We start from the raw sequence: 27708 nt of genomic DNA, 5'->3' as shown, positions 1-27708 counted from the left end.
ATTTAATGAATTAGGAATCTGTAACTTAGATTGTTTGCCTGTAGTATTTAAATGAGATAATCCATATATAGCCATTGGTACAATGTCTAGAACATAGAAAGCAATTTATAACTGTTATTGATTCTTGTTATTCCATAATAATTTCAACAATATTTCAATTGAACCAATTTCCAATAAGAGTTTTCTCTCTTGAACTTGCTTTGATTGTTGATTCAGGTCAGCTTTCTTGTGTATTCTCAGACTCTTTCTTTCTTTGCTCCCTTATGACACTTGACACAATTGTCTATGTGTTAATAATTATTCATATGTATGTATTTTCAGGCTTGATCATAAATTCTTGACAGCAAGTATTATATCTTAATTGTTTTATCTTTCATTCTTCTATTCATTCATTCATGCATTCATTCATACAGCAAATGTTCCCTGAGACACATTACATGCCAGGTGGTGGTCCTGGCACTGTAAGTAAAAAAATAAATAAGCAGAGGCCCTGGTGAAGGCAACAATAATTGGAAAATAAATAAGCAGAGGCCCTGGCCTGAAGGCAACAATAATTGGAAATAATTACATTCAAGAGTAATGCTATAGTGATGAAAGTATGCAAAAGATACAATGGAATCATGGTGGAATGACCTCTTATATCTGTTTGGGGAATCAAGGAAAGCCTCCCAGAAGACTATGGAGTATGAATTAGAATTGAGAATATGATGTTGATGACAAGCCATCCCAGGCAAAAGGCACAGCATGCACCTATGGATACAAGTAGGAAAGCATAACTATTGAACAAATCTGTGAAGGACAGAAGCCCATCATCAAATCCCATCTGCAGAATGAGACACTCTAGTTACCATGATCATGTCTCCTCCTCTCATTTTTAACATCAAAAGTCAAGGTCTTTTAAAATATATTGGGTTTAGGAGGCTCTCAACAGAGCAGTAAAATACAGAAAGAAGGGTCACATTTACCAAAAGCATTGAGGGCACAACCTTTCATTGCTAAAGATTTTTGGTCTCACCTTTTCATCAGCTATGCATGCAACAAAATCACCTGCTGCTCAATTTTTAAAAGCATCACTAAATTCGATTATAAGGGAAATTGTTTGACAAATGCCAGGCATCAGCTGCCTTTTACAGAAAACACTTAAGTAATTATAAACATGAGTACCTGAATGATGAATAATAAACTGCTTGAGGACTAAATTATATCAAGAAGTTTTTAAGGATTTATTTTAGTAGGCCTAAAGTTTAGCAGTAAATAGGAATACATTTTAAATTCCTTGAATGTGCATCAGAAGCAGTAGAATAATTCATAAAAGGAAAATAGGTGATTACTATTGTTGATTTTAAAGTCAACTGTCTCTAAAATTAATGGTATAGATTCACAGCTCTTGTCTTTCTAGGCTATGAAAAATACTTTAAATAAAGCATTTCAAATCAATTTTATTTTTTTTAATATTTAACTAGAAATAAGTAATAAATACCTAAAGTCCCTAATGGGCTTCTTTGAGCCTCCAGTCCCACCTATCCTCTGATGGTTTTTGTTGCCTTTTCAGTAAAAAGTACCCATTTGATTGTGGTACTTTTGGAACATAGTGGACAAGACATATAGTGACTAAAGAGAGCCCTCTCTACTGTGGAGTAAACGGGGAGAAAATTAGTTTGGAATCACTATTGGCAACTTAGTAGCTCTGTGACTTAGAATGAGTCACTTTACCTTTATGATTTCAATTTACCTATAAAACAAAATAAAAACCACTACCACATAAAATTGTGAAGATTAGTGGAGGTAACAATGTATATGCTGAGGTCTATAATTTATATCTCGTTAGTATCTGCAGGCCAGAATGTCTTCCCAGTTTCAAGGCCATCCACCTGCCCCAGAGATGTATTTGCCCTGATATCTCCTAGCCCCCCATTTCACTGCATAGCCAGTACAAGCATGAGATTCTCTCCATGTCTGAGAGACATGCTCCTTGCTCCTACTTGTCACTATCTCGGTGAGAGTGTCACCATTCATCATTTTCACAGGCATCCCCAATATCTCCTTCACTCTTATCTTGTATATGAATAATTTTCCAAGTTCTGTACATTTTATATAAATTAAAGATACTATCAAATTATTTCATGCCTCTGCCCTCTCCAGACCACCACTACTGCAATCCACACTGCCTTCATCTCTCTCCTGGACATCTGTAATAGCATCTTTACCACCTTCCCCGAAGGTGCTTTACAACGGCTATAGAATTTGCAACATGCTGCAGCAGTAGGAAGGTTTCAAAAACTCAAAACAAACCACTTAAAATTTATCAATAGCTTCTATTATTTTAACAATATGGCCCAAATCCATAACTAAGGCCCCCTTCAACTAATCACTTCTTCCTGTCATACTGCTATCCTTTGAAATATCACTTCACTGACCCTAGAGGTAGGTAGGTCTCTAAATGAATAAGTCCTTAGGTAAGTAGTTGTTTAAGATCTTTATCTTCCATTACAATGTAAACTCTATGAAGATAAACTATGTTGTTTACTGCTGCATGCGTTGTATCCAAGACAATGCTGTATTCAAAGTAGTTATTAAATACATATATATAGAAAGAATAAATAAATCAATAAAACCACCTAGAAAATAAAATACCTAGTGTGATACAAAACTTGAAATATGTTAAAAAACACATATCTGAAAATGACTTAGCTATTAAATGGGGTGACATTTTTCTAGCAAGCTTTACTTATATATCGTGATTCTTCACGATCAATATCACTTGTACTCAAATTGATTCATTGGTATCACCACAATGATACTGGATGTCATCTGATACTTTAACTAGAGAATCTTGCAAAATGTCAATTCTAATCTTGTCAGACTCATAGTCAAGATGGACAGGAGAAAGATTCATACGTAAAAAATTACCACATAACTCTAATAAAAGAGTGATTAAATATGACTACACACACACACACACACACACACACACACACATATATATATATATATATATATATATATATGCATAAAGTGATTTACTATCTATGAGTTTGACAAATGGATAAACAGGATCAGAATTTAGCCAGAGGGAACAGCATGTTTAAAAGCATGAGCCCATGAAAGTGTCTAACATGTTTTGGAAGTGGAAACCATGAAGTCTTAAGTGGTGAATCTTTGAAAAGCCACTACCAATATGTTCCTTCACTCCCTTTCAGAAGGGAAAACATTTTACCTGAGACTGCCACTTTTTAGACTCCCCTTACCACATCTCTGCCCTTTGCAAAATTTCCTGTTCTCAGTGATCTCAGGGTTTAAAAAAAATGATTTCCAGTCATTTTAATATTCCTTCCACTGGTTATGATTCTCAGATAAACAAAACAGGTTAATCAAGCCCATATTTTTTAGCTAATAGTCCCCCAAAGGAAGGTAAAAGTTGATGAAATATGGCTTCTCCTATTGGCCCTAAACTGTGGTTCTGCTGTGCCACATACTAGATAGATGGCCTGGGACAAATTATGTATTTCTTTAAGCCTCTGTTTTCTCACCTAAAAAAAGGATAAAGGAAACAATAGTACCTCATTCATATAATAGTTATGAAAATTAAAGGACATAATGCACACAGCGCACCTAGAAGAATTCTAGTTACATTTAAAAAATGCTCAATATGTGTTAATCATGAAGAGACTTCATTTCTCTGAGGGAAATTTTCCATTGTTCATACTACTCAAATAGGAAAATTTAGCATTGAATTTCCACCTCTATTTTTCTTGTTACTGTCTTCATTTAGAATATTCTCTGCCCTTCTCTCTCTGTGCTACCTGCCTGCTCATCCTTCAAGGTCTTGTCTTTCTAGGCTGAATTATTCAGAAGTCATCACTTTCTCCCCCGTTCTCCTGTTGGATTTTGTTTATGACTCTTTTGCTGCCTTTAAATGGCCTGATGTCTTGTACTTTCTTGTATAATTGTCTGACTTTCACACTGAACTTGGAACTACTTGAGGTTTGGAACTATGTCAGTCATTTATATCGTTAAAATCTAACACACAAAGGGTAGGAAGTTGGTAAGTGTCATTAATTTGTTGATGAATCATAATTTTTATGAATTATCAATGAATATAATTAAACATCAATGCTTATTGAATACCACTTACCTACAAGCCATACGGTGTTCTACTGTTTTTGGTTGTTGACCCTCTTTTTAAACCTTTTTCTTTTAAATTATTTATTTACCATAGTCACAGAGAGAGAGAGAAAGAGAGGCAGAGACAGAAGCAGGCTCCATGCACCGGGAGTCCGACGTGGGACTCGATCCCGGGTCTCCAGGATCGCGCCCTGGGCCAAAGGCAGGCACCAAACCGCTGCGCCCCCCGGGGATCCCCAGTTGTTGACCCTCTTGAGTTACAGTAGTAGCTGTAGTGAAATGAAGAGAGGGCCTTATAGTATTGAAATCTGGCTCCTCTATGTATTGGTGTCTGATATTGGGAAAGTCACTTAAATTCTCATGGTATCAATGTCCTCACCTATTTCTAGAGATAATAATCCTTACCTAATATACACTTGATTAATAACACAGGTACAAGATCTGCATATAGCAGGCTCTTGGGTGGAGGATGATATTGCTAACTCTTTCTCACTTATTAAGAAGATATTGACACATTTCTATTCAGGAAGATTATTTACATTTTTTTAAATTTATTTATGATAGTCACAGAGAGAGAGAGAGAGAGGCAGAGAGAGAAGCAGGCTCCATGCACCGGGAGCCCGATGTGGGATTCGATCCCGGGTCTCCAGGATCGCGCCCTGGGCCAAAGGCAGGCGCTAAGCCGCTGCGCCACCCAGGGATCCCTATTCAGGAAGATTATTTAAAGTCCAGATATAATTATAATCTTAGAGTTTTATATTATTACCTTAAATATCATTAATTATAATTATAATAGTTCATTCTTTCTTCCTCTACCTCTTCTTCTTATTTATTATTATTATTAATTGGGCTTAAAATAAAAATATCCGCGAATTATCTTGGTAACCCTACGAGAAAGTTCCCAAAGATTACTCTAAACCTGCTGGATGTTTATCTTGTACCACACCACACTGAACTCTTCAATACATCATAGTAATTTGATTTTCACAATATTTTTTGTGGTATTTCAATAAGAATATTTCAGGTTAAAAAAATGAGATTCATGGGACTAAACAAAATTTCCATGATCTCTTCACAGTCACCTGAAAGAGTCATATCTTAAGCCCATTTTTTCTTTCTGATTTTAATTCTAGTGTTCTTTCCACAGTTGCTGTACACAAAATACCCTATGTTAAGCAGAATGAATGTGAATTTAAAGATCTTTGCAACTTAATTCATGTAATAAAAAATAAGTGATAAATTATAGGTTGTAATGTGCTTTCCCAATTTAAAGGCTTTGGGGATAACATTATAAATAATGTAAGGTTAGGAACTCTCTCAAAAAAAAAATTGGTCACACTAGATTCACTAATTCATATGAAAGAAATTAAACTTTACCTGATTCTTGTAGGTTGCTATAGTCATAGCCCAGATCTCTGGATGAAATAAAGAAATCACCATTTCTGTACAGAGGTATAAAAGGAACCATGTAGGATTCCCGGTTGTGTCCAATAGGAGCATTGGCTTCTGGATAAACTTCTTGAAGAGGATGGTGCCTTCGGAGCCACTGCTCAAAAATACTGCGGAGGGAAGGATTATTCAGGCTTAGGAACATTTTGCTTATAAAAACTTAGAATTCTTAAAGTAAAATAAGAAGGCATATCTAAAATCCCAATGGATGGAAAGATGCCAAATATATTTTTCATGCTTTGAAAATATTTTGTAAAGCACAAGTTCATACTGTCAGGCCTTGATAAAGCTCACTCATTTGAAAGAAATATGAGAGGATTACTTTGGAAAGAGAATTTCTTAGGTAAGTGAACCTTACGTGACAAGTTCAGACCTTTCAGAAAGCTGCAGAGGAAGGGTAATTATTGGTTGAGTGACAACTGGGTCAGAGTTGTAAATTAAATATGTTTCTTGTCTCAAAGAAAGTTAGCCCAAAGAAAGAACACATAAAACTAGGTTGGAATCAGTACTGGCATTTGGTCATTTTTTTGGGTCATAGTAGGAGACTTTCAATTATTTCAACCATCTTGCTATGTTTAGTGAAGTGTATGCTTAATGAAACTTGGGGAGAGAAAGAGTTCACCTCCCATAACAGAGACTAAAAATACTTGGACTGGTTTCCCAACTTTCCCTGAAGCTAGAGTATTACCATATGATTAATACTCAGACAATCGGATAGACCTGTGAAGACTCTGAAACAGAAGATAGTGACACACACAAGCAAGGATGACAGAAAACTATTTTGGTTGTGGGCAAAGACAGTTGTGATAACAATATCCAATTTTTAGAGATTGCAATACCAGGAGTACCACCAGCAAGGGAATATCTGGTGTTCTATAGCATGGTTTTAGCAGATCTCATGGTTGCTATCCCCCCTCCTCCCTTGTTCCCACCTATTTCTAAACCTGCTTCTCTATTATTTCCTGAGCTATCCAATATCTTCTTGGTAAATTCTTTTTCTGTAAATTAGCCAGAATTAGTCTCTGTTGCATGCAATTAAAAATTCTGACTGGAACAAAAGCTAAACAGTTAAGGGATCAAAAAAATTGAATAAAAATACTAAGTTATAGAAGAATTTATAGTGTGTCACCAAAATGTGGAGAAGAATGTGACTGTATCATCAATCCATATAACAGAGGAAAGAACATAAGATCTGAGATCACAGAACTCCCCTGAGGCCTAGCTCTGTGCTTTAAAAGCTGTATGACTCTACACAAATCACTGAAATTCTTGGAGACCTAGCCTCCTATCCTTAAATGAAAGCAATAATATCTGCCCTATTTCCAAAAGGTTTATGATAATATTTGTGAAAGTGCTATCTAAGTAAGCTCTTGTTACTTAGCTATAACATTTATTCCAGGAAATAAAGGTAAGTGCATGATCTCAGGAATATTGCCTACAAAGGAAAGTGATAATGCTTCAAACAAACAAACAAACAAAAAAATTGAAAAAACATTTTGAAGTACAATCAAGAAGAGATCAGTGGTGCTGGTGGGAGAATGGTGATCATTCTTTCCATGATGAAAAACAGTTCTATTTGCTTAGAGAATCTGGACTTCAAATACTATTTGAACCAAATATTGTGGCTAAAGTTGACTTTTAACTGTGAATTAATTGAGGGATCAGTAGACCACTGATAAATACTGAAAATCTGGTCCATAAATACCAAATCCTCTCTAAATAGCTCAATTATTCAACCTGTTACTGAGTATTTATTATATGTCAAGTTTTGGAGAAACATGAGCCTGCATAAAAACCTGAGTTCCATGACTTGTGACAAGGGAAATTTGTAAAATTTCTTAACTGGTTTGATTTACCTTTTCTTACCTGTGAAATGGGAATAATATTTATGGATTAATTAGTATAACATAAGTAAGATGTATATTTAAGTGCTTGACAAATGGTAATGGAAATAATCATTATTCCCATCCCCTTCTTCCTCTTTTCCCTCCTCCTCACTATTAATGTTATTCTGGAAGAATGTTATAATTGGTGAGAGAGATGAGACATAGTGTTTTAGAAATGCCAAAGTCATGTATACATAAGTTATTGAGCTAAATCTTTTTTTTAATTAGAAAAACATTTTATTTTTTTAGAGGGAGAGCACATGTGGTAGGTGGGGGGTGGGTGGAGGAACAGAGGTAGAGAGAGAGAGAGAGAGAGAGAAAATCTTAAGCAAACTCCACACCCAGTGGAGAAGCCAGAGTGGGGTTCAATCTCACAACTCTGAGATCATGACCTGAGCTGAAGTCAGGAGTCATATGCTTAACCAACTGAGCCACCCAGCTGCTCTTTGAGCTGGATCTTTTTAAGAAGGATTATGATTCTGACCAGTGGGAATGAGAAAGAAGATTCAAAAAGATTGTTTTTTCTGTGTGTGCCTTCTCAACTACAGAAATTAGGAACTGGCCTAACAAGCCCCAAGTTCTATTCAAGTCCTAACATTTTATTAATTAGCTTTTTTTCTGCAGTTTTCTTCTTTTCATAAAAGCAAAGCATTCCTTGTTCATTATGTGCAATTCAGAAAATATAAATGAGCAAAAATAAGAGAAGAAAAAATTCATATAATCGCTTCATATTTCCGTTATATCTAGTTTATAAAACATGCATAGTAACACTACATATATTTTAACAAAAAAGAGAATTGTATTATAGATAATGTTTTAAGCCTCCAGCTCCAGCATTTTATTTGTAGTATGCAATATTTAATGTTTAAACAATATTTAAACATGTTTAAACAATGTTTACCAGCTTTTAAACTGGCAACTCTATTTTTTTAATGAAAAGGAGGCTCTCTGACACAATTAATCTCTCCCTCACCCCTATTAAACTTTGATTTAGAAACAGCCCACTATACAATGAGCTACCAGATAAGGGCTTGAGGCAAAAATTGTGCTTTTTGTCAATTGAGAAAAATTACTACTGTAGTTCAGCTTATAAATAATCTCTCTGCCTGCCAAGAAACAAAAATTCTTTACCTAGGTAAGACAAGAACATCAATTCTTAGCACCAAAAGATTTAATGGATAAAACCATTAATGTGCTCACCTACCTTATCAACCTTTTAAAAGAAAGGTATTAATCTTGATTAAATTCTTCATTGGTGGTTCTCATATTTAATTTCATCAAACCATATCTAAAATGACTCACATTGAAATACCGATTCTTAACTTAGATAATCACACTGACATCTTGGGAAGAACTTATCTTCTTACCAAAGATTTATAGAAACTGTATCTAGGCAGTTTTCTGGAATTAGGAAAACATAACAATGATCACAGATGCAAATGGGAAGGAATGTGTTTTAAATATAAAAGTAACTCAAGTCACCTGGTTTCAAGTCTGATATGTAAGAACCCTGGACACTCCATCATTACAGCAAGAAAAGGCTAGACAAATGGAAAATCAACAACTTTTCTTGGGTCACAAAAGAATGAGGTCACAGGGCAAACAGTCACCCCTCAAACTGCAGAGATAAGTGTGTCCAGGGGAAGACAGCTCAGACATACTTGCCAAGCACAGAAGCAGCTGTATTTGTAAACTGGTAGGGAGACGTTAATATTTTGATGAATGATTGGGATATGGACTAACAGTGGTAAGTGAGAAACTCCTGGGAGCCACAGCATTAGGAGGACTCTGCACATTTGGGGGGTTTAATTCCAGGAGCTTGACCAGGTTTTCATGATGAAGACTGGAGAAAGAGCCTTTCCTGGCTCTGTGAGGGGGAGAGAGAGCAGTATCATTTTGAAATAAGTCCCCAGCCTTTTCCATGACAAACTTCTTTAATTCAGAGGAAATGACTTCCAGAGCCTCATCCCAGCTAGGGGGAGGGGATTCCAGCTTTTCCATCTCACTTAAAGGGAAAATAAAACATAGGACACATTGGTAAGGGCTTCAAGGAAAGAAGTAGGGAATGCTATAACCAAAAAAGTAGGGGGCAGAGGAAAATAAAATCTATACCATTGGAGAAATGCTCGTGAGGTTCACAGCCCCAAGCGTTGGCCAAATAAAAGACTGAAATTTAATTAGAATATTTTCTAATATCCCTCCACACCTTAATACTTTACCATGATATCCACAGAGTTCCAGTATGATGACAGGGATTATAGCTAAAAGAGCTATAAGACAGACAGTATCTGAGGACTAGTATACAGGATAGCCCAAAGCCAAGAGAGAAGACTAAAACAAAGACCGAGGGAGATTTGAAGCCTCCAGCACCTACAGCTACAAAAATCATTAAACGAGGTCCAGCTTCTTGCAAGATTAACATAAATCCTTATATTCAAGCCCTATCTGCCTTCATTTCTACCACTCAATAAAATATATCTGACTCAACAACAAATTACGAGGCATGCCAAAAAGCAAGAAAATGACAGCCTGAAGAGACAAAGCAATCAAAGTAAATCCCAACTCAGATATGAAATAGATATTGGGATTATCAGACAGAGAGTTTAAATAGTTATGAATAATGTGTTAAGGGCTCTCACAGAAAAAGTAAATGAAATGCAAGAACAGATGGGTAGTGAAGCAGATTGGTGGAAAGACTCTAAGAAAGACTCAAAGAAAATGCTGGAAATCAAAAACACCATAGCAGAAATGAAGAATGCCTTTGATGGGCTCATCAGTAGATGACATAGCTTAGAAAAGAATCAGTGACCTTGGAGATAGAAACATCCTAAACTAGAATGCAGAGCAAAAATAAAAATAAAAAATAAATAAAAGGGAAAATATCAAGAACTCTGAGATAATTTCAAAAGAGGTAACATATGTGTAATTGGAATAACAGACGGAGAAGAAAAAGCAAACAAAGCTGAAGAAATAGTCTCCAATAAAAGGAACCAGAGAAGCCCACTGAAACCACTCCCAAAGGCCAAAGCTGAAACAATCTGAGCCACAAAGTAAAGTAGTATTAGATTATAATCCAAAGTACAAAATAAATATAGAGGAGTCCACACTGAAATAAATTAATGAATAAATAAATAAATGAGGGAAATACATAAGTCTACCATGCAGAAGAGTTTCAAATAATTACATAGATACTCAAATACATAATGTAGGTGCTATATAACTGCACAAAGTGGCTTCCTTCCAAAGAGTACATTAGGGAAAGATGGTGGAGTCATTTAACAGTTTGAGAAACCTGACCAATAACACCTCTGCCAGGTGATCAAGATTGACATCGATAATGAAATGTCATGTTGATTACATGCAGCCTTGATATGATGTGAAGAGAATGGTGCTTACCCCTGTCATCTTCCTACCCAAAACATATAACTCCAGTCTAAACAGAGAAAAACACCGGGCAAATCCCAATAGAGAGGTATTCTACAAAAATCTGAACAGTTTTCCTCAAAACTGTCAAGGACGTCAGAAACAAGGGAAGTCTGAAAACTTGTCATAACCAAGAGTAGCCTAAAGGGTGTAATAGTTAAATGTAATGTGGTGTCCTGCATGGGATCTTGAAAAAGATATTAAATAACTACTAAGTAATCTTTAAAAGAGTATGGGTTTTGGCTAACAATGGATCAGTATTATTTTATTAATTGTGACAAATGTTCCATACTAATGGAAGATATTAATAATAGGGGGAAATAGATGTGAGGTATATGGGAACATTGTTCTGTCTTTGCAACATTTTTGTAACCAGAAAACTATTCTAAAATAAGACTTTATTTTTTAAAAAAGAACAACTAACAAAAAGCCTTAATGTCAATGGATATGTAGGAACTGATTTGCTTTAGTACATCCACCACCAGCACCAGCTACCTATGGTGAAGTTTCCTGTCCTTGTGGTACTTAGAGTCTAGGGATAGAGACAGATACTAAATAGTAATTTCAAAAATAAATCTGAATTTAGAGACTGGCAAATACTCTGCAAGAAAGAAACATGGTAAGAAGATGTAAGGGGGAGACTTCACTTAGTCGGCAGCCTCTGGGAAAGACTCTGATGGTGTGTTAAATCAAGAGTTGAAGAAAGCACATTTAGAGAGCTGGAGAAGGAATGTTTCTGAAGACTCAAAGAGAATTTGCAAAGGCCTTTTGATGAGAAGTACATAGCAAGTCCAAGGAACTAAGTGACTGATGTGTCTATAGGGAGCAGGGAAAAAATAGTTTGAGATCAAGCTAGAGAGGTAAAGAGGGCCCCAATCATGAAGTGCAGTGGAAAGCACATGAGAAATACTTATATTTTTTCCTAAGAGTAGCAGGAAGTCACTGTCTCTGGGGTTGTAGGTGATAACATGAGCAGATGATCATTTTTAAGTATTTTTTTAAATTTTTATTTATTTATGATAGTCACAGAGAGAGAGAGAGAGGCAGAGACACAGGCAGAGGGAGAAGCAGGCTCCATGCACCGGGAGCCAACGTGGGATTCGATCCCGGGTCTCCAGGATCGCGCACTGGCCCAAAGGCAGGCGCTAAACCGCTGCGCCACCCAGGGATCCCCAGATGATCATTTTTAAGTGATTGCACAGATTGCATTGTGGAGAGGGGCTGAAGGATGGTAAGGAATTCCTTACTATCCCTTAGAGGGAAGCAAGGAATGAAGGAATCACTGAGAAAACAAGGTCTGGGCAAAGAGATGGTGTGTGACTATCCAAGCAGCACAGCTGAAGGATGAGGGGCCATAGAAAACTCCAAGATTTCTGGCTTATACTGAAGGACAAAATATTCTTATTCCCAAAGATGTAGACAACTGGAGAAGGAGTGTGGCACGAGGAAGGGATGTTAATACTATGATTTTTTTATGTGCTGTGTGGCTTTTTTTTTTTTTTTGAGATTTTATTTATTATTTACAAGAAACACACACCGAGAAGCAGAGGGCTAGGCAGAGGGAGAAGGAACCTGATATGGGACTCAATCCCAGGAACCCAGGATCACGCCCTGGGCTGAAGGCAGGTGCTAAACTCCTAGGGATCCCATCATTTTTATTTTCTACTATATCTTTTGCTCCTTCAAGGCTTAGGTTAAATACCACTTCTATGAAAACATCAGAGTTAATGTTTTTCTCCTTTGATTATTGCATTTGTCATATTGTAATTATTTGATTATATGTCACTCTCCAACAGTGTGGGGAAACCCACCGAGAGCAATGATATTGTCTTATTGATCATTGTACACTAAATGTCCAACATACTGCCTACCCAACAAGTGGGCTGGGTTTAAAAAATATGAAATTTAGTGGGAACTGTATGGTTTTCTAGGGAGAGTCCCTAAATTTTTACCAAATTCTCCAAGAGAATATGAATTAAATACATTAAGAATCATTTACTTAGTGGCTAGTTATTAGAACTGAGAAAAGGAGGAATCCAAGAGATGCTGATGGTTTTGAGTTGGATAACTCTATAGATGGTGCTATTCACTGATCCACAATAGTTAGCACAGTGTCAGACATGTAATAACCATTGTGTTAGGTGCTGGGAATATAAAGTCAAACGGAGAACTGTCTCATCAAAGAGAGTTGCAATCCGATCAGTCACTCAGCATGCTATGATAGGAGTACCATGGGAAAAGCAGGACCATTAACATCTCGGGAGAACAAAGAAAGAGGAGATAGCATCTGATTCAGAAGGGGATTTGTGATGTATCAGAGCTCCCCAGAAAAACAGAACCAATGGGGTATGCATGTGCATGCATACACACACACACACACACACACACAGAAAGAAAGATACAAAGAAAAATAAAGAGAAAGAGTAACACAGAGAGAGAGCCAGAGAGACAGAGGGTCTCACATCATTATAGAAACTTGGCAAATCCAAAATCTGCAAGGTAGACAGGCAGGCTGGAGATTGAGGCAAGAGAAATGGTTAAAGCCCAAAGACAGCCTACTAGTATAATTCATTCTTGCCCAGGGAGGTCAGTTTTTCCCTATGAAGGCACTTAACTGATTGAATGAGATCTGCCCACATTATGGAGAGTAATCTGTTTTCCTCAAAGTCTACCCATTTAAATATTGATAACATCTTTAAAAACACCTTCACAGAAACATCTATAACAATGTTTGATCAAAAGCCTGGGTACCATGCGCTAGCCAAATTGACACATAAAATTAACTGTCACCATGGTGTTGGGTAAGGCACCCCATTTTAGGTGACACTCATGCCTAACTTTTGAAAAATGAATAGCACAAGTCTGGGCAAAGTACCAAACAGGAAAGGGCTGTTTAGGAAAGAATAAAGCACAAGCATGAAGAAATGGAGGTAAGATTTGGGGGCCTTGCAAGTAGTTCAAAAGGGCTGGGAAGAAGGATGTATGTGGGTACAAGTGGCTACACCAAAACTATAGAAGCCCTTTCTACACATTAAAAAGGTAAAAAGTTTGAAAATTATTTTGAAATCTATGAGAAGACTTTGGGGGATTTTAAGCAAGGAACTGACATAACCATGTTTAATTAATGCATAATTAAATGAATCAACAGCTGAATTTCAAGGCCCAAAGGAAGTAACCAGGTGACAGAGGCAAATTATTTATGCTGGGACCCCTGCAAAACCTGGAGCCTCTCTCTGTGTTTAAAATAACAGTATCCCAGAAGCTCCTTTTCTTCGTGCACCTGCCTAATGACAGAACTCATTTAAGGAGTATTTGGAAATTTTTCCTGGAAAGTAACACATTTAAAAGAAATGGACACTTATTAAGAGTATAAATTGAAAAAAAATAGCATAAATTGTTGGGGGTGAGTAGCTGCAAATGATAAGCCTGTTCCACAGCTAATAAATTCAACCAGGGCCAACCTCAATTGACTATAATTTTAAATATATGCTTGACAACTTCTTAGCTTGGTTGGGGAAAGGGCAGACAAGTCCTTGGGGAATAGGTAAGGGAGTGGAAACCAGATTAAAATCACTTAAGCTAATGATGAAACTTGAAGGAATTTTAGTGTAAGAACCAAAATATCAGTGATAATGAACCAGAAAGGCCCAAAAAACTAGAAGCCTACAAAGGCAGTTTCAGAGTTTTATTTTTATTTTTCCCATAGACACTTAGGAGGGTCATTAAGTAGCAAGGCACCCTGCTATGAGCTGTTTGGAGAGAGGATTAGAAGCAGGCTGCTGTGCTCCCCATGTGACTATAATGTGCATCCAGGACTGAGAGAACCACTGCCTTAGGCAGAAGTCGCCCTCAGCTAAAGGAGCCCAGTGGCACTCACAGGCCCCAGCTACTCAGAGTCATCTGAAAGAGCCAGCCCTCCCAGACAACATTCGGTTTTTCATTTGGCTTTCAGATATTACCTATGACCTCCTGACTCTCAGTGCTCCTCCCAGGGAAGTGGTGACAATACAGCTTTCCTTGCCCCCTTCACCAAATTGCCTATTTATTTACTCATTAAATATTCTGTCTTGTACCCTCTACATGTCAAGCTCCAGGGACAGGTGGGAATGATCCTTATCCTCATGGATCTTACTCCATGTTGTGATGAAGAGATACATAAAATTGCAAAGCAATGTCAATGATGCTCTTAGAAGCAAATGTATAAAACCTATGGGATTGCAACAGGAGCAACTAATTGTTGGGAGTCAGGGAAAGCTTTTCACAGCAGGCATGGTGTTTAAACTGGTTGAGGAGATTACCCTGGAGGTTTTGCATTCAAAGCAGCAACCCACAGGGAGCCTGGGCATTGATGTAATTGAAAACTGAAAATGGTTTTTTGGTGTGTGGGAGTAGAATGTAGAGTGGTACGGGATTAATAGGCAGTGAGACCAGAAAGGTGAGAAGGGTCAGATTGTGAAAGGTCTATACATAGCATACCAGGAGGGGAACTTAATTTGGATTAATGTTGAGAGTTAATTTGCCACCTAAACAAGTACTTTAGATAAGGAGTGACCATGATTGAATTTGAAGTATAGAAATATGATTACAGTGGGTATGTGTGTTATTGTATTAAATAATAAGTCAATACATATAATTTCTATCTACCGGAGACCATGATATATCAGTGGATCAGTAATGAATAAGACAACTTCTACATATGCAGACAACTATGACTTCTCTTAAGGTAGCTGTGATGCCCCTATTCCTTGCAAAATTTCTCTTTGTTTAGCATAAGCCTTTCCATTACTTCCTACTATTCTTCATTATAGCGATGCTTCTGAGGCTCGTAAAATGATGAAAAATAATCAATTCAGCAACCATTCCCAATTATTAAGCAGTTATACATGTGGTACAATACTGGGGATTTTGACATACATTATATTATTTCTCCAACAATACTGCAAGAGAGGTATTAGTAATAGTAGGAGTCCTGAGAGCTTATGCAACACTCTATGCCAGGTACTGCCGGAAGTACTTTTCATATAGGAGCTCACTTATTTTTTAAAGATTTTATTTATTTGAGAGAGAGAGAGACAGGAGAAGAGAGGGAGAGAGAACACATGAACGGGGGAGGAGCAAAGGGAGAAGGAGAAGCAGACTCCTCGCTGAGTGGGGAGTCTGATGGCCCAGGACCCTGAGGTCATGACCTGGGCTGAAGGCAGATGCTTAACCGAATGAGCCACCCAGACAACCATATAGGAACTCATTTAATTCACAAAGCAATCCTATGAGGAATGTTTGATCATTATCCCCATATTACAGGTGGAAAAACTGAAGCATGAAGAGGAAAAGCTCTAGGTTACACAGCTAGTAAGTGGCAGGTAGCAGAAAGGGATTCGAAACCAGGCAACCTCACTTGAGTACATGTTCTTAGCCTTGGCAAAGTATTGCCTCACCACAGTATTCCCATGAAAACACACACTAACTGAGCAAACAAACAAAAAGCAGGAGTTTAAATAACTTTCTTCAGTTCATTTAGTTAATAAATGGAGCAGCAGAAATCAAACTCAGGTTTACTGTGCTTGGCACTTTCCATGATAACAAGTGCTTCCAATTGGATGTTTTGCAAATAAACAGAGTGAACCTGCATGATTTGCCTGTTTTCTAATTTAGTCAGGAAAATAAAAATATTGGGAAAGAGCTTGTGAGTGGAAAAACCTGTGGCATTTTGTATTAGAAATGAAAGCTTAATCCACTCACTGCTATATCCATAAAATATAAAGTAGCACCTACAGGTGTACACAGTTGGCACCTAAGAAAAATATCTGATAAGTAACTGTTCCAGAAGGATTCTAGAATCTGTCCCATGGGAAAGAGAATATATTATATACATACATATTTTTAAAAACATATATTTAGCAAATAGTTATTGTATCTACCCACATAGACAAGTATAGGAACTGTATAGTAAAGTGCAAGATAAAACGTCTCATGTGGCATAGTCCTTCCCTTAAGTAACTTTTAGGGAGGAAAGCTACTTATACCATATATATAATAAATATATAAAATATACTTTATTTTAGCCAAGGCTCTAAGAACTACATCTGATGTGGAAAGGCTTCTTTAGGTATAATGGAGTAAAAGTCATCATTTATGGCAAGAACAGTAAAATAAGTTCAAAGATGGGCATAATTAGCATAAGCACCATTTCACAGACCTCGCATTGCTGTCATGAGCAACAGACAACACTGTGGTGTCTAACGTTCTCTCTAAATTGTACCTTTAATACCATGTCTCTAAGCCCTAGGCCCCAGGCATCAACTTTCGTTGAGATGTTAGCAGCCTTACTATATTCCCCCAATTATGATTGATTTTACCTGCTTCTGAGGCTTATAGCAGAGAGCTCACACATATCTATTACCTACACAGAAGGAGAACTCCTTTATTTGTACTGAAAGCTCTTTTCACCAGACAAAAGGATATTACCAACATTTTGGCATCTGGCCCTTCAGATGTACCTCTAATGTTTCAGCCTCACAAAGAATTGGTACCGTTCGATGGAAATTCAGAAAAGTTATGGAATTATTTCTTCACCTAAGAACCTACCTCACAGCCTAGAGATCCCTGCACTCTCAGCTGCACAAAGGCTCCATCCATTAATCAATTTTCACCAATCCTCAACTGGAATAGGATATATTTCATTTTCCTTGTAGGTTCTGCAAGTCCTTGTTAATAAAAATCACTAAAAATCTAATTTTTCACCTTGGATCACTAATAGGACAGGTGCCAAGTCATAAATATCCATACCTGGCCTGCATATCTCCTGGGTTTTTGTCTCTTTTCCAGAACATTTAATAAAAAAAAAAAGAGAATATGTTTATTTGGTACATATGGGTAGAAGGAATAGAGAGAAAAAATGGGCAGACAGGAACAAAATAGCAATAATCTCTGGGTGTCAGCAAAAGATATTTGAATTTATTCCATACATAATCAGAGTCACTGCTGCTATTTGAGAAGGTGAATGACATGAAAAAAAGTTGTGCATAAGAAGATGTATATGGAAGTGTTGCCCAAGAAGGATTTTTTTGTAGGAGAGATTAGAGGCAAGGTACCAACAACACATATGGAATAGCTAAGTAACTAGAGCCTATACTAACAATGTAAGAAAAACTAAAGGTAATGTCTGTAAATGAAACAAGAAAGCAAAGAAGGTCACAAATGTTTGAACACCAGGAATGCCATCTGGCAGAAGAAAAATTCAATATGAGCTCAAATGCTTCTTTCCAGTGAACAGCAAATATTCTATGCATGCCTCAGAATATTTATGATGGACAATTATAGAAACATGTGGAACACAAGTGCACAAATAATTTACGGAGCAGTAATAGTAAAATCATTGGAAATTTCGATAGGAAAAATTATACTTTGTTCAAGTCTAGCCTAATGAACAAAGGAGATAATGTAAAACATCCTTCAGAAAGCAAACTCAACTGGAGCTGACAACCCACCTTCTTCATCACAACAAATGATTCTGACTGCTAGAAGGAAGGAGCTCATGAAAAGATAGATCAAGGGCTGAAAGAAAATATTATTTTCTGTGTATGTTTCTTTAAAGTAGGAATTATATACTCACCGAACCCCTTTTATTTTTTTCTGTAGCCAAAATCTTTACCACTATTTCTAAGTCTCTTTTCTATTTCTCTACTCTTCTATTCCAATTGGGAGAAACTGACAAATGTATTTCTTACAAAAATCACTGATTCTGAGTGTCACTCAATCTGGTCAGAAATATAAATTGCCACCTTAGGTAAAGGAGAAATCTGTTTGTATTGGGTCTTTGTTATGGGAAGAGAATGAACATGAAAGAATCCCTGTTTTCTGTGCTAAGGAATGATCTATAGAGAGGAGAGACATTAAAGACCCCTTCTGAAAATAATGAATAACAGAGGGTAGAAGACGAAAGGAGCAAATAAAGACCATCTCAGGAAGAGTCAAGGTTGTAAACCAAAGAGTTTATGATAGTGAGAACTTTGGAATCTCTACAAATGTCCCAATTTGTTACCACTTACTATCTGTTCTCGTCAAGTGATTTGGAGTAAAACCCATGAGATAAGAAGGATGCTACTAAGGAACTTCAAGGGAAACAGGAGCCAGGAAGATCATTCCAATCCATAACCATGTGGCAGAGAGGCATTCTGAAGGACAGGGTGGACATGGAAACCATATTCACAAACTCTTCCTTGGGCCCAGCTGACAATCCGTCTCTTCTTTTCAAATCAGAGGAATGAATTTCATGTTTGAAGCCTTTCCTTCAAATGCATATACAGTCCTAGATAGGGAGGATCAGTAATTCCATTTATCTCTTGTGTCCTGAGTTCTTAGGGTTTCCTTGTTTCCTTTTGAAAATTGAGCTTATTTGTCAGTGAGGCTTAATCAGTTTCTCTTTGTGTCCAAAACATGTGAGAATCTCCAGCTACTAAAAAAAGATTAGTAGATATAATCATTCAAAAAATATAAGAGTTCTCAGAGATTTGATTACTTTATTAGTGGGTTTGCACTCAGACTGACATAGGGATCAATGAAGCTTGAAAAAAATTAACATGCAGTAAACACATAAATATCTTACTGGGGACTTAGATGAGGGAGATGGGAGGTAAAATGTATTTGGCTGTTTTCTTGAAGTAGCAGAAAGAAAATGACACTTTTGGAAAGTGATTTTCCTGATAAAGGAGAGGGAAGTCTTCTTAGATGCAGAAATCACATATTATACACGTATTAATGTGACACACAGTATGACTTGAAAGAATGCTGTCATCTAACCCCAGAATTGGTAAACAAGTGGCCTAGAATCATGGCAGTGTTCAAGGCCTTGCCATCCAGATGGGCTCAGTCACAGTTGGAGCAGTTCTGTTCATATCTGTTTTGCATATTGAAATACCATTGTTTAATTAAAACAATAAAAGGGTGCTGGATTTCCACTTCTTGAGGGGCAGTGGGAGAAGCTCTGTGGACCTGGTTCACAAATCAAATGTAACTGGTGAAAATTATGAAAAACAATCTCAACAATTTAAAGTTTCTGGAAAGGGGCACCTGGGTGGCTCAGTCGATTAAATGTCTACTTTCAGTTTAGATCGTGATTTCAGGGTCTTGGGATCGAGCCCTGAATTGGGCTCCCTGCTCAGTGAGGAGTCTGCTCCTCCCTCTCTCTTTACATTTCCCCTCTGCTTTTGCACTCTCTGTCTTTCTCTCAAATAAATAAAAAATAAAAATTGTTTAAAAAAAGTTTCTGGAAGTTTTTATAAGGTCATACCACAAATGAAGAAACATTTATTCAAGAAATTCTTCTATTTTATACCTGGAAGTTTTGACCTCCTAAGCCCCTTTACCTATTTACCCCCTAGGCCCCTCTGCTCTGGCAACCTCCAGTTCTGTCTCTGTATTAGGAGTCTGTTTCTGGTTTTTGGTTTGTTTGTTGGGTCATTTGTTTTGTTTTATAGATTCCCCATATAAGTGAAATTATATGGCATTTTTCTTTCTCCATCTGACTTATTTAACTAAACATTTGTATTATGACCCTTTCACTTCTCACTTGACAGAGATTGCTTTGAATCTATAGATTAGTTTGGAGAGTGTTGAAATTTTAACAAGTCTTCCAGTTCATGAACAGGGGTGTCTTTCCATTTATATAGCTTTTCTTTAATTTCACTCAAGTTTTGTAGCTTTCTGTGGACAAGTCTTGTGCTTCTTTGTTTAAATTTATTCCTAAATGTTATATTTTTTCTGATGCTACTGCAAATGGAATTAGTTTCTTACTGTCATTTTCAGATTGTTTATTGTGTACAGAAATACAATCTTTTAAAGATTTATTTATATTTTTAGAGAGAGAGAGAATGCAGGGGGAGGTGCAAAGACAGAGGAAGAAGGAGAGAAGTAGACTCCCTGCTGCGCACAGAGCCTGATGTGATGCATCCCACTTAGCCAAGGTCTAAACCTTATTATATAGCGTTAGACTCTATTTTCCAGTATTTTTTTGATGAGTTCTTCATTTATATAAAGGATATAATTCTACAGTTTTCTCTTTTGTAATTGCTTTGTCTGGCTTCACTGTCAGGGTATACTGGCCTCATGGAATAAGTTAGGAAACGTTTCTTCATATTTTATTTTTTGAAACACTTCAGTGTTAGTTCTTCTTTAAATACTTGGTAAAATTCATGAGTTAAGTCACTTGATCCTGGGATTTTCTTTGTTGGATTTTTTTAAAATTACTATCTTAATATCTTTGTTATAGGTCTTTTCACATTTTATATCTCTTCTTGGGTTAGTTTTGGTAATTAATGTGTCTCTAGGAATTTGTTCATTTCATGTAGGTTGCTGATTTGCTGTTCTGCAAATTGTTCACAATGTTTCCTCATAATCTATTTTTCCCACTGTAAAGTCAGTAGTAATATTCTCTCATTCCTGATTTTAGTGATTTGAGTTTTCTTTATTCTTTTCTTTTTTCTTTCCTTTTTTTTTTTTTTTCCAATTTGACTAAAGGATTATCATTTTTGTTGATCTTTCCAAAGAATCAGTTTTTGGTTTTATTTATTTTTCTCCATTATTTTCCTATTCTCTTTTTTAAAATAAAGATTTTATTTATTTATTCATGAGAAACACAGAGGAGAGAGAGAGGTAGAGACACAGGCAGAGGGAGAAGCAGGCTCCATGCAGGGAGCCCGATGTGGGACTCGATCCCGGGTCTCCAGAATCATGCCCTGGGCTGAAGGCAGGCACTAAACCACTGAGCCACCTAAGCTGCCCATTTACCTATTCTCCTATTCTCTATAGTAAAAATGCTGATTCCCATTTCCAGTCTAATTTTTATTATTTCTTCCTCCTTATTTGAGTTTAATTTGCTCTTCCTTTTCTAATTTCTAATGTTGGTGGCTTGGTTATTAATTTGAGATATTTCTTGTTTTTTTTTTAATAGCAATTTACAACTATAAATGTTCCTCTGCATACCACTTCTGCTGCATCTAATATGTTTTTTTTTATGTTTTATTTTAACTTAACTTGAAGGACTTTCTAATTTCTCTTGTGATTTCTATTTTTTTGTATATATATTTTTTATTGGAGTTCAATATGCCAACATATAGCATAACACCCAGTGCTCATCCCATCAAGTGTCCCCCTCAGTGCCCGTCACCCAGTCACTCCAACCCTCCACCCACCTCCCTTTCCACCCCCCTTGTTCGATTCCCAGAGTTAGGAGTCTTCTTGTTTTGTCTCCCTTTCTGATATTTCCTACCCATTTCTTCTCCCTTCCCTTCTAGTCCCTCTCACTATTTTCTATATTCCCCAAAAGAATGAGACCATATAATGTTTGTCTTTCTCTGATTGATTTACTTCACTCAGCATAATACCCTCCAGTTCCATCAATGTTGAAGCAAATGGTGAGTCTTTGTCGTCTAATGGCTGAGGAATATTCCACTGTATACATAGACCACAGCTTCTTTATCCATTCATCTTTCGATGGACACCGAGGCTCCTTCCACAGTTTGGCTATTGTGGACATTGCTGCTAGAAACATCGGGGTGCAGGTGTCCCGGCGTTTCATTGCATCTGTATCTTTGGGGTAAATCCCCAGCAGTGCAATTGCTGGGTCGTAGGGCAGGTCTATTTTTAACTCTTTGAGGAACCTTCACACAGTTTTCCAGAGTGACTGCACCAGTTCACATTCCCACCAACAGTGCAAGAGGGTTCCCCTTTCTCCACATCCTCTCCAACATTTGTGGTTTCCTGTTTTGTTAATTTCCTCATTCTCACTGGTGTGAGGTGGTATCTCATTGTGGTTTTGATTTGTATTTCCCTGATAGCGAGTGATGCAGAGCATTTTCTCATGCGCTTGTTGACCATGTCTATGTCTTCCTCTGTGAGATTTCTGTTCATGTCTTTTGCCCATTGCATGATTGGATTGTTTGTTTCTTTGCTGTTGAGTTTCATAAGTTCTTTATAGATCTTGGATACTAGCCCTTTATCTGATACGTCATTTGCAAATATCTTCTCCCATTCTGTAGGTTGTCTTTAGTTTTGTTAACTGTTTCTTTTGCTGTGCAAAGCTTTTTATCTTGATGAAGTCCCAATAGTTCATTTTTGCTTTTGTTTCTCTTGCCTTCATAGATGTATCTTACAAGAAGTTGCTGTGGCCAAGTACAAAAAGGGTGTTGCCAAAAAAAAAAAAAAAAGGGGGGGGTGTTGCCTGTGTTCTCCTCTAGGATTTTGATGGATTCTTGTTCCACATTTAGATCTTTCATCCATTTTGAGTTTATCTTTGTGTATGGTGTAAGAGAATGGTCTAGTTTAATTCTTCTGCATGTGGTTGTTCAATTTTCCCAGCACCATTTATTGAAGAGACTGTCCTTTTTCCAGTGGATAGTCTTTCTTGCTTTGTTGAATATTAGTGACCATAGAGTTGAGGGGCCATTTCTGGATTCTCTATTCTGTTCCATTGATCTATGTGTCTGTTTTTGTGCCAGTACCACACTGTCTTAATGATCACAGCTTTGTAATACAGCTTGAAATTTGGCATTGCAATGCCCCCAGCATAGGTTTTCTTTTTCTTTATTCCTATGGCTATTCGGGGTCTTCTCTGATTCCACACAAATCTTAAGATTATTTGTTCTAACTCTCAGAAGAAAGTCCATGGTATTTTGATAGGGATTGCCCTGAACGTGTAAATTGCCCTGGGTAACATTGACATTTTCACAATATTAATTCTTCCAATCCATGAGCATGGACTATTTTTCCATCTCTTTGTGTCTTCCTCAGTTTCTTTCAGAAGTGTTCTGTAGTTTTTAGGGTATAGATCCTTTACCTCTTTGGTTAGGTTTATTCCTAGGTATCTTATGCTTTTGGGTGCAATTGTAAATGGCATTGACTCCTTAATTTCTCTTTCTTCAGTTTCATTGTTAGTGTATAGAAACACCACTGATTTCTGTGCATTGATTTTGTATCCTGCCACACTGCCGAATCACTGTATGAGTTCTAGCAATCTTGGGGTGGAGTCTTTTGGGTTTTCTATATATAGTGTCATGTCATCTGCGAAGAGGGAGAGTTGGACTTCTTTGTCAATCTTTGATTGACAATGATTTCTTTTTCTTGCCTGATTGCTGGGGCTAGGACTTCTATTCAACTATGTTGAATAACAGTGGTGAGAGTGGACATCCCTGTCGTGTTCCTGATCTTGGGGGAAAGGGTCCCAGTGTTTCCCCATAGAGAATGATATTTGCTGTGGGTCCCTACACTTTGAGGAATTTTGATCAGGAATGGATGGTGTATTTTGTCAAATGCGTTCTCTGCATCTATTGAGAGGATCATATGGTTCTTGTTTTTTCTTTTGTGATGTGATCTATCATATTGATTGTTTTACGAGTGTTGAACCACCCTTGCATAACGGGATAAATCCCACTTGGTCATGGTGAATAATCTTCTTAATGTACTATTGGATCCTATTGGATAGGATTTTGGTGAGAATCTTTGCATCTGTGTTCATCAGGGATATTGGTCTATAATTATCCTTTTTGGTGAATATTTTTCTGCTTTTGGTATCAAGGTAATGCTGGCCTCATAAAATGAGTTTGAACGTGTCCCTCCCTTTCTATCCTTCAAAACAGCTTTAGTAGAATCGGTATTATTTCTTCTTTAAACATTTGATAGAATTCCCCTGGGAAGCCATCTGGCCCTGGACTTCTGTGTCTAGGCAGTTTTTGATGACTGCTTCAATTTCCTCACTCGCTATTGGCCTGTTCAGGTTTTCTATTTCTTCCTGTTCCAGTTTGGGTAATTTATGGTTTTCCAGAAGTGCATCCATTTCTTCTAGATTGCCTAATTTATTGGCATATAGCTGCTCATAATATGTTTTTAAAATCATTTGTATTTCCTTGGTATTGGTTGTGATCTCTCCTCTTTCATTCATGATTTTATTAATTTGAGTCTTTTTTCTTTTTAATAAGGCTGGCTAGGGGTTTATCTATTTATTAATTCTTTAAAAGAACCAACTCCTGGTTTTGTTGATCTGTTCTACATTTCTTCTGGTCTCTATTTCATTGAGTTCTGCTTGAATATTTATTATTTCTCTTTTTCTGCTTGGTGTAGGTTTTATTTGCTGTTCTTTCTCCAATTCCTTTAGGCATGATTAGCTTGTGTATTTTAGTTTTTTCCAGTTTTTTTGAGGGAGGCTTGTATTGCGATTATTTCCCTCTTAGGACCGCTTTTGCTGTATCCCAAAGATTTTGAACATTTGTATCTTCATTTTTATTAGTTTCCATGAATATTTTTAATTCTTCTCTAATTTCCCAGTTGACACATTCATCTTTTAGTAGGATGCTCTTTAACCTCCATATGTTTGAGTTTCTTCCAAATTTCTTCTTGTGATTGAGTTCTAGTTGCAAAGCACTGTGGTCTGAAAATATGCAGGGAACAATCCCAATCTTTTGGTATCAGTTGAGACCTGATTTGTGACCCAGTATGTGGTCTATTCTGGAGAAAGTTCCATGTGCACTTGAGAAGGATGTGTTTTCAGTTGTGTTTGGATGCAAAGTTCTGTATATATCTGTGAAATCTATTTTTTCCAGTGTATCATTTAAGGACCTTTTTTCTTTGGTGATGTTGTGCTTAGAAGATCTGTCGTTTGCAGAAAGTGCCGTGTTGAAGTCTCCTACTATTAGTGTATTATTATCTAAGTATCTCTTTACTTTGGTCATTAATTGATTGATATACTTGGCAGCTCCCACATCAGGGGCATAAATATTCATGGTTGTTAGGTCTTCTTGTTGGATATACCTTTTAAGTATGATATAGTGTCCTTCCTCATCTCTAACTACAGTCTTCGGTATAAACTTCAATTTATCTGATATGAGGATTGCTACCCCAGCTTTCTTTTGAGGACCATTTGAAATCTAAATGGTTCTCCACCTCTTCATTTTCAGGCTGGAGGTGTCCTTAGGTCTAAAACGAGTCTCTTGTAGACAGCATAAAGTTGGGTCTTGCTTTGTTATCCAGTCCGATTGCTTTGTTATCCAGTCCGATATCCCATTTTGATGGGATCATTTAGCCCATTCACGTTCAGAGTAACTATTGAAAGATATCAATTTAGTATCGCCATATTACCTATTCAGTCCCTATTTTTGTGGATTGTTTCTTTGAGCTCCCTCTTTCTTTTACAGGGTTCCCCTTAATATTTCTTGCAGAGCTGGTTTGGTGGTCACATATTCTTTCTGTTTCTGCCTATCTTGGAAGCTCTTTATCTCTCCTATTCTGAATGACAGCTTTGCTGGATAAAGTATTCTTGGCTGCATATTCTTCTCATTTAGGATCCTGAATATATCCTGCCAGCTCTTTCTGGCCTGCCAGGTCTCTATGGAGAGGTCTGCTGTTAATCTCATATTTCTCCATATAAGTTAAGCATCTCTTGTCTCATCCTGCTTTAAGAATTTTCTCTTTATCTTTGAAATTTGCAAGTTTCAGTTTTAAATGTCAAGGTGTTGAACGATTTTTATTGATTTTGGGGGAGATCCTCTCTATTTCTTGGGTCTGAAAGCCTGTTTCCATCCCCAGATTTGGGAAGTTCTTAGCTATGATTTGTTCAAATATACTTTGTGGTTTTCTCTTTCTCTCAGCCTCTTCTGGAATCCCAATTAGATATATATTCTTCTTCTCACCCTATTATTTATTTCCCTAAGCTTTTCCTTGTGGGCTTTCAATTTTTTTTCCTCAGCTTCCTTCCTTACCATCAACTTGTCTTCTATGTCACGCACTCTCTCTTCCACCTCATTAACCCAGCAGTTAGAACATCTAGTTTGGAGTTCATCTCATTTAATCTGTTTTTACTTTCGGCCTTATTAGATCGCAATTCTGCAGTAACAAAGTCTCTAGAGTCCTTTATGTTTTTTTTCCAGAGCCACCTGTGGCTTTATAATTGTACTTCTGAATTGAATTTCCTGCATTGTATTGAAATCCAAATTGTGTAACTCTGTGGCTGAGAGTAGTTTCAAGTTTTCTTTTGTGGTGAATTCTTCCTTCTACTCATTTTGTCCAATGTAGAGTGGCTATATGAGCAGTCTGAGTTAAAATATCAACAACGACCTAAGTAAAATGCATCCTAGATGATTCCAAAGTGGTCAGAGACCAGAAAATTAAAGAAAAAGAAGAACAGAACAAAATAAGACAAAAGGAACAGTAAAGTGAAAAATAAATTTTAAAACAAAGTAGTAAAAATAAAAAGCCAAAAGCCAAAAACCAGAAACAAAGAAGAAAAAAGGAAATGAAAAGAGGAAAGAGAAAAAGAAAAAGAAAAAGAAAAAGAAAAAGAAAAAGAAAAAGAAAGAAAAAGAAAAAAAAAGAAAAAGAGAAGGGGATTGATGGTGGTGAGAAGTGGTAGTGGAGAGAGGATGTAGTCTACCTGAGGGATCTTAGAGGGTGATCCTCTTGGTTCTGAGTGTATTTTGTTTTATGTGTTAGAAGATGCTCAATCCCAAATTTATATAAACCAGCAATACTTATATAAAGCCCCAACATTGACCACCAAAACATAAACAAGATAAAAGAGGGGGGCAGAATGGGAAGGAAGAGAGACTATAATCTCACAAAATGAACCAACAGAAAAAAAAAAAAAATGAACCAACAGGGTGTTCCACTTGGTTCTGGGTATATGTTGGTCATGCTTTAGAAGGCAGTAACTTCCACCATTGTAAAAGAAAACGAGGCAGAAAAAACAAAAAACAAAACCCCATATCTTTTATATCTACCAAAATTAAGTTGAATACATTGAAGGGAATCCAGAAGTGAAAAATATATCTAAGATATGTAA

The 27708-nt window shown here is 36.9% G+C and overlaps 1 protein-coding gene across 1 annotated transcript in view; it reads right to left on the bottom strand.

The window, feature by feature from the left end:
• Positions 1 to 27708, bottom strand: part of TYR (tyrosinase) — a 94318-nt gene that overhangs the window by 3587 nt on the left and 63023 nt on the right. Inside the window, exon 4 of the mRNA XM_077867874.1 lies at positions 5503 to 5684. Within this exon, the coding sequence (XP_077724000.1) occupies positions 5503 to 5684 (182 nt within the window). The remainder of the gene's footprint in view (positions 1 to 5502; positions 5685 to 27708) is intronic.

The sequence above is a fragment of the Canis aureus genome, chromosome 23 (assembly GCF_053574225.1).
Source record: "Canis aureus isolate CA01 chromosome 23, VMU_Caureus_v.1.0, whole genome shotgun sequence".
NCBI lineage: Eukaryota > Metazoa > Chordata > Mammalia > Carnivora > Canidae > Canis > Canis aureus.
Note: the sequence above shows the minus strand (reverse complement) of the source record. Positions and strands in the feature narration are given on the sequence as shown.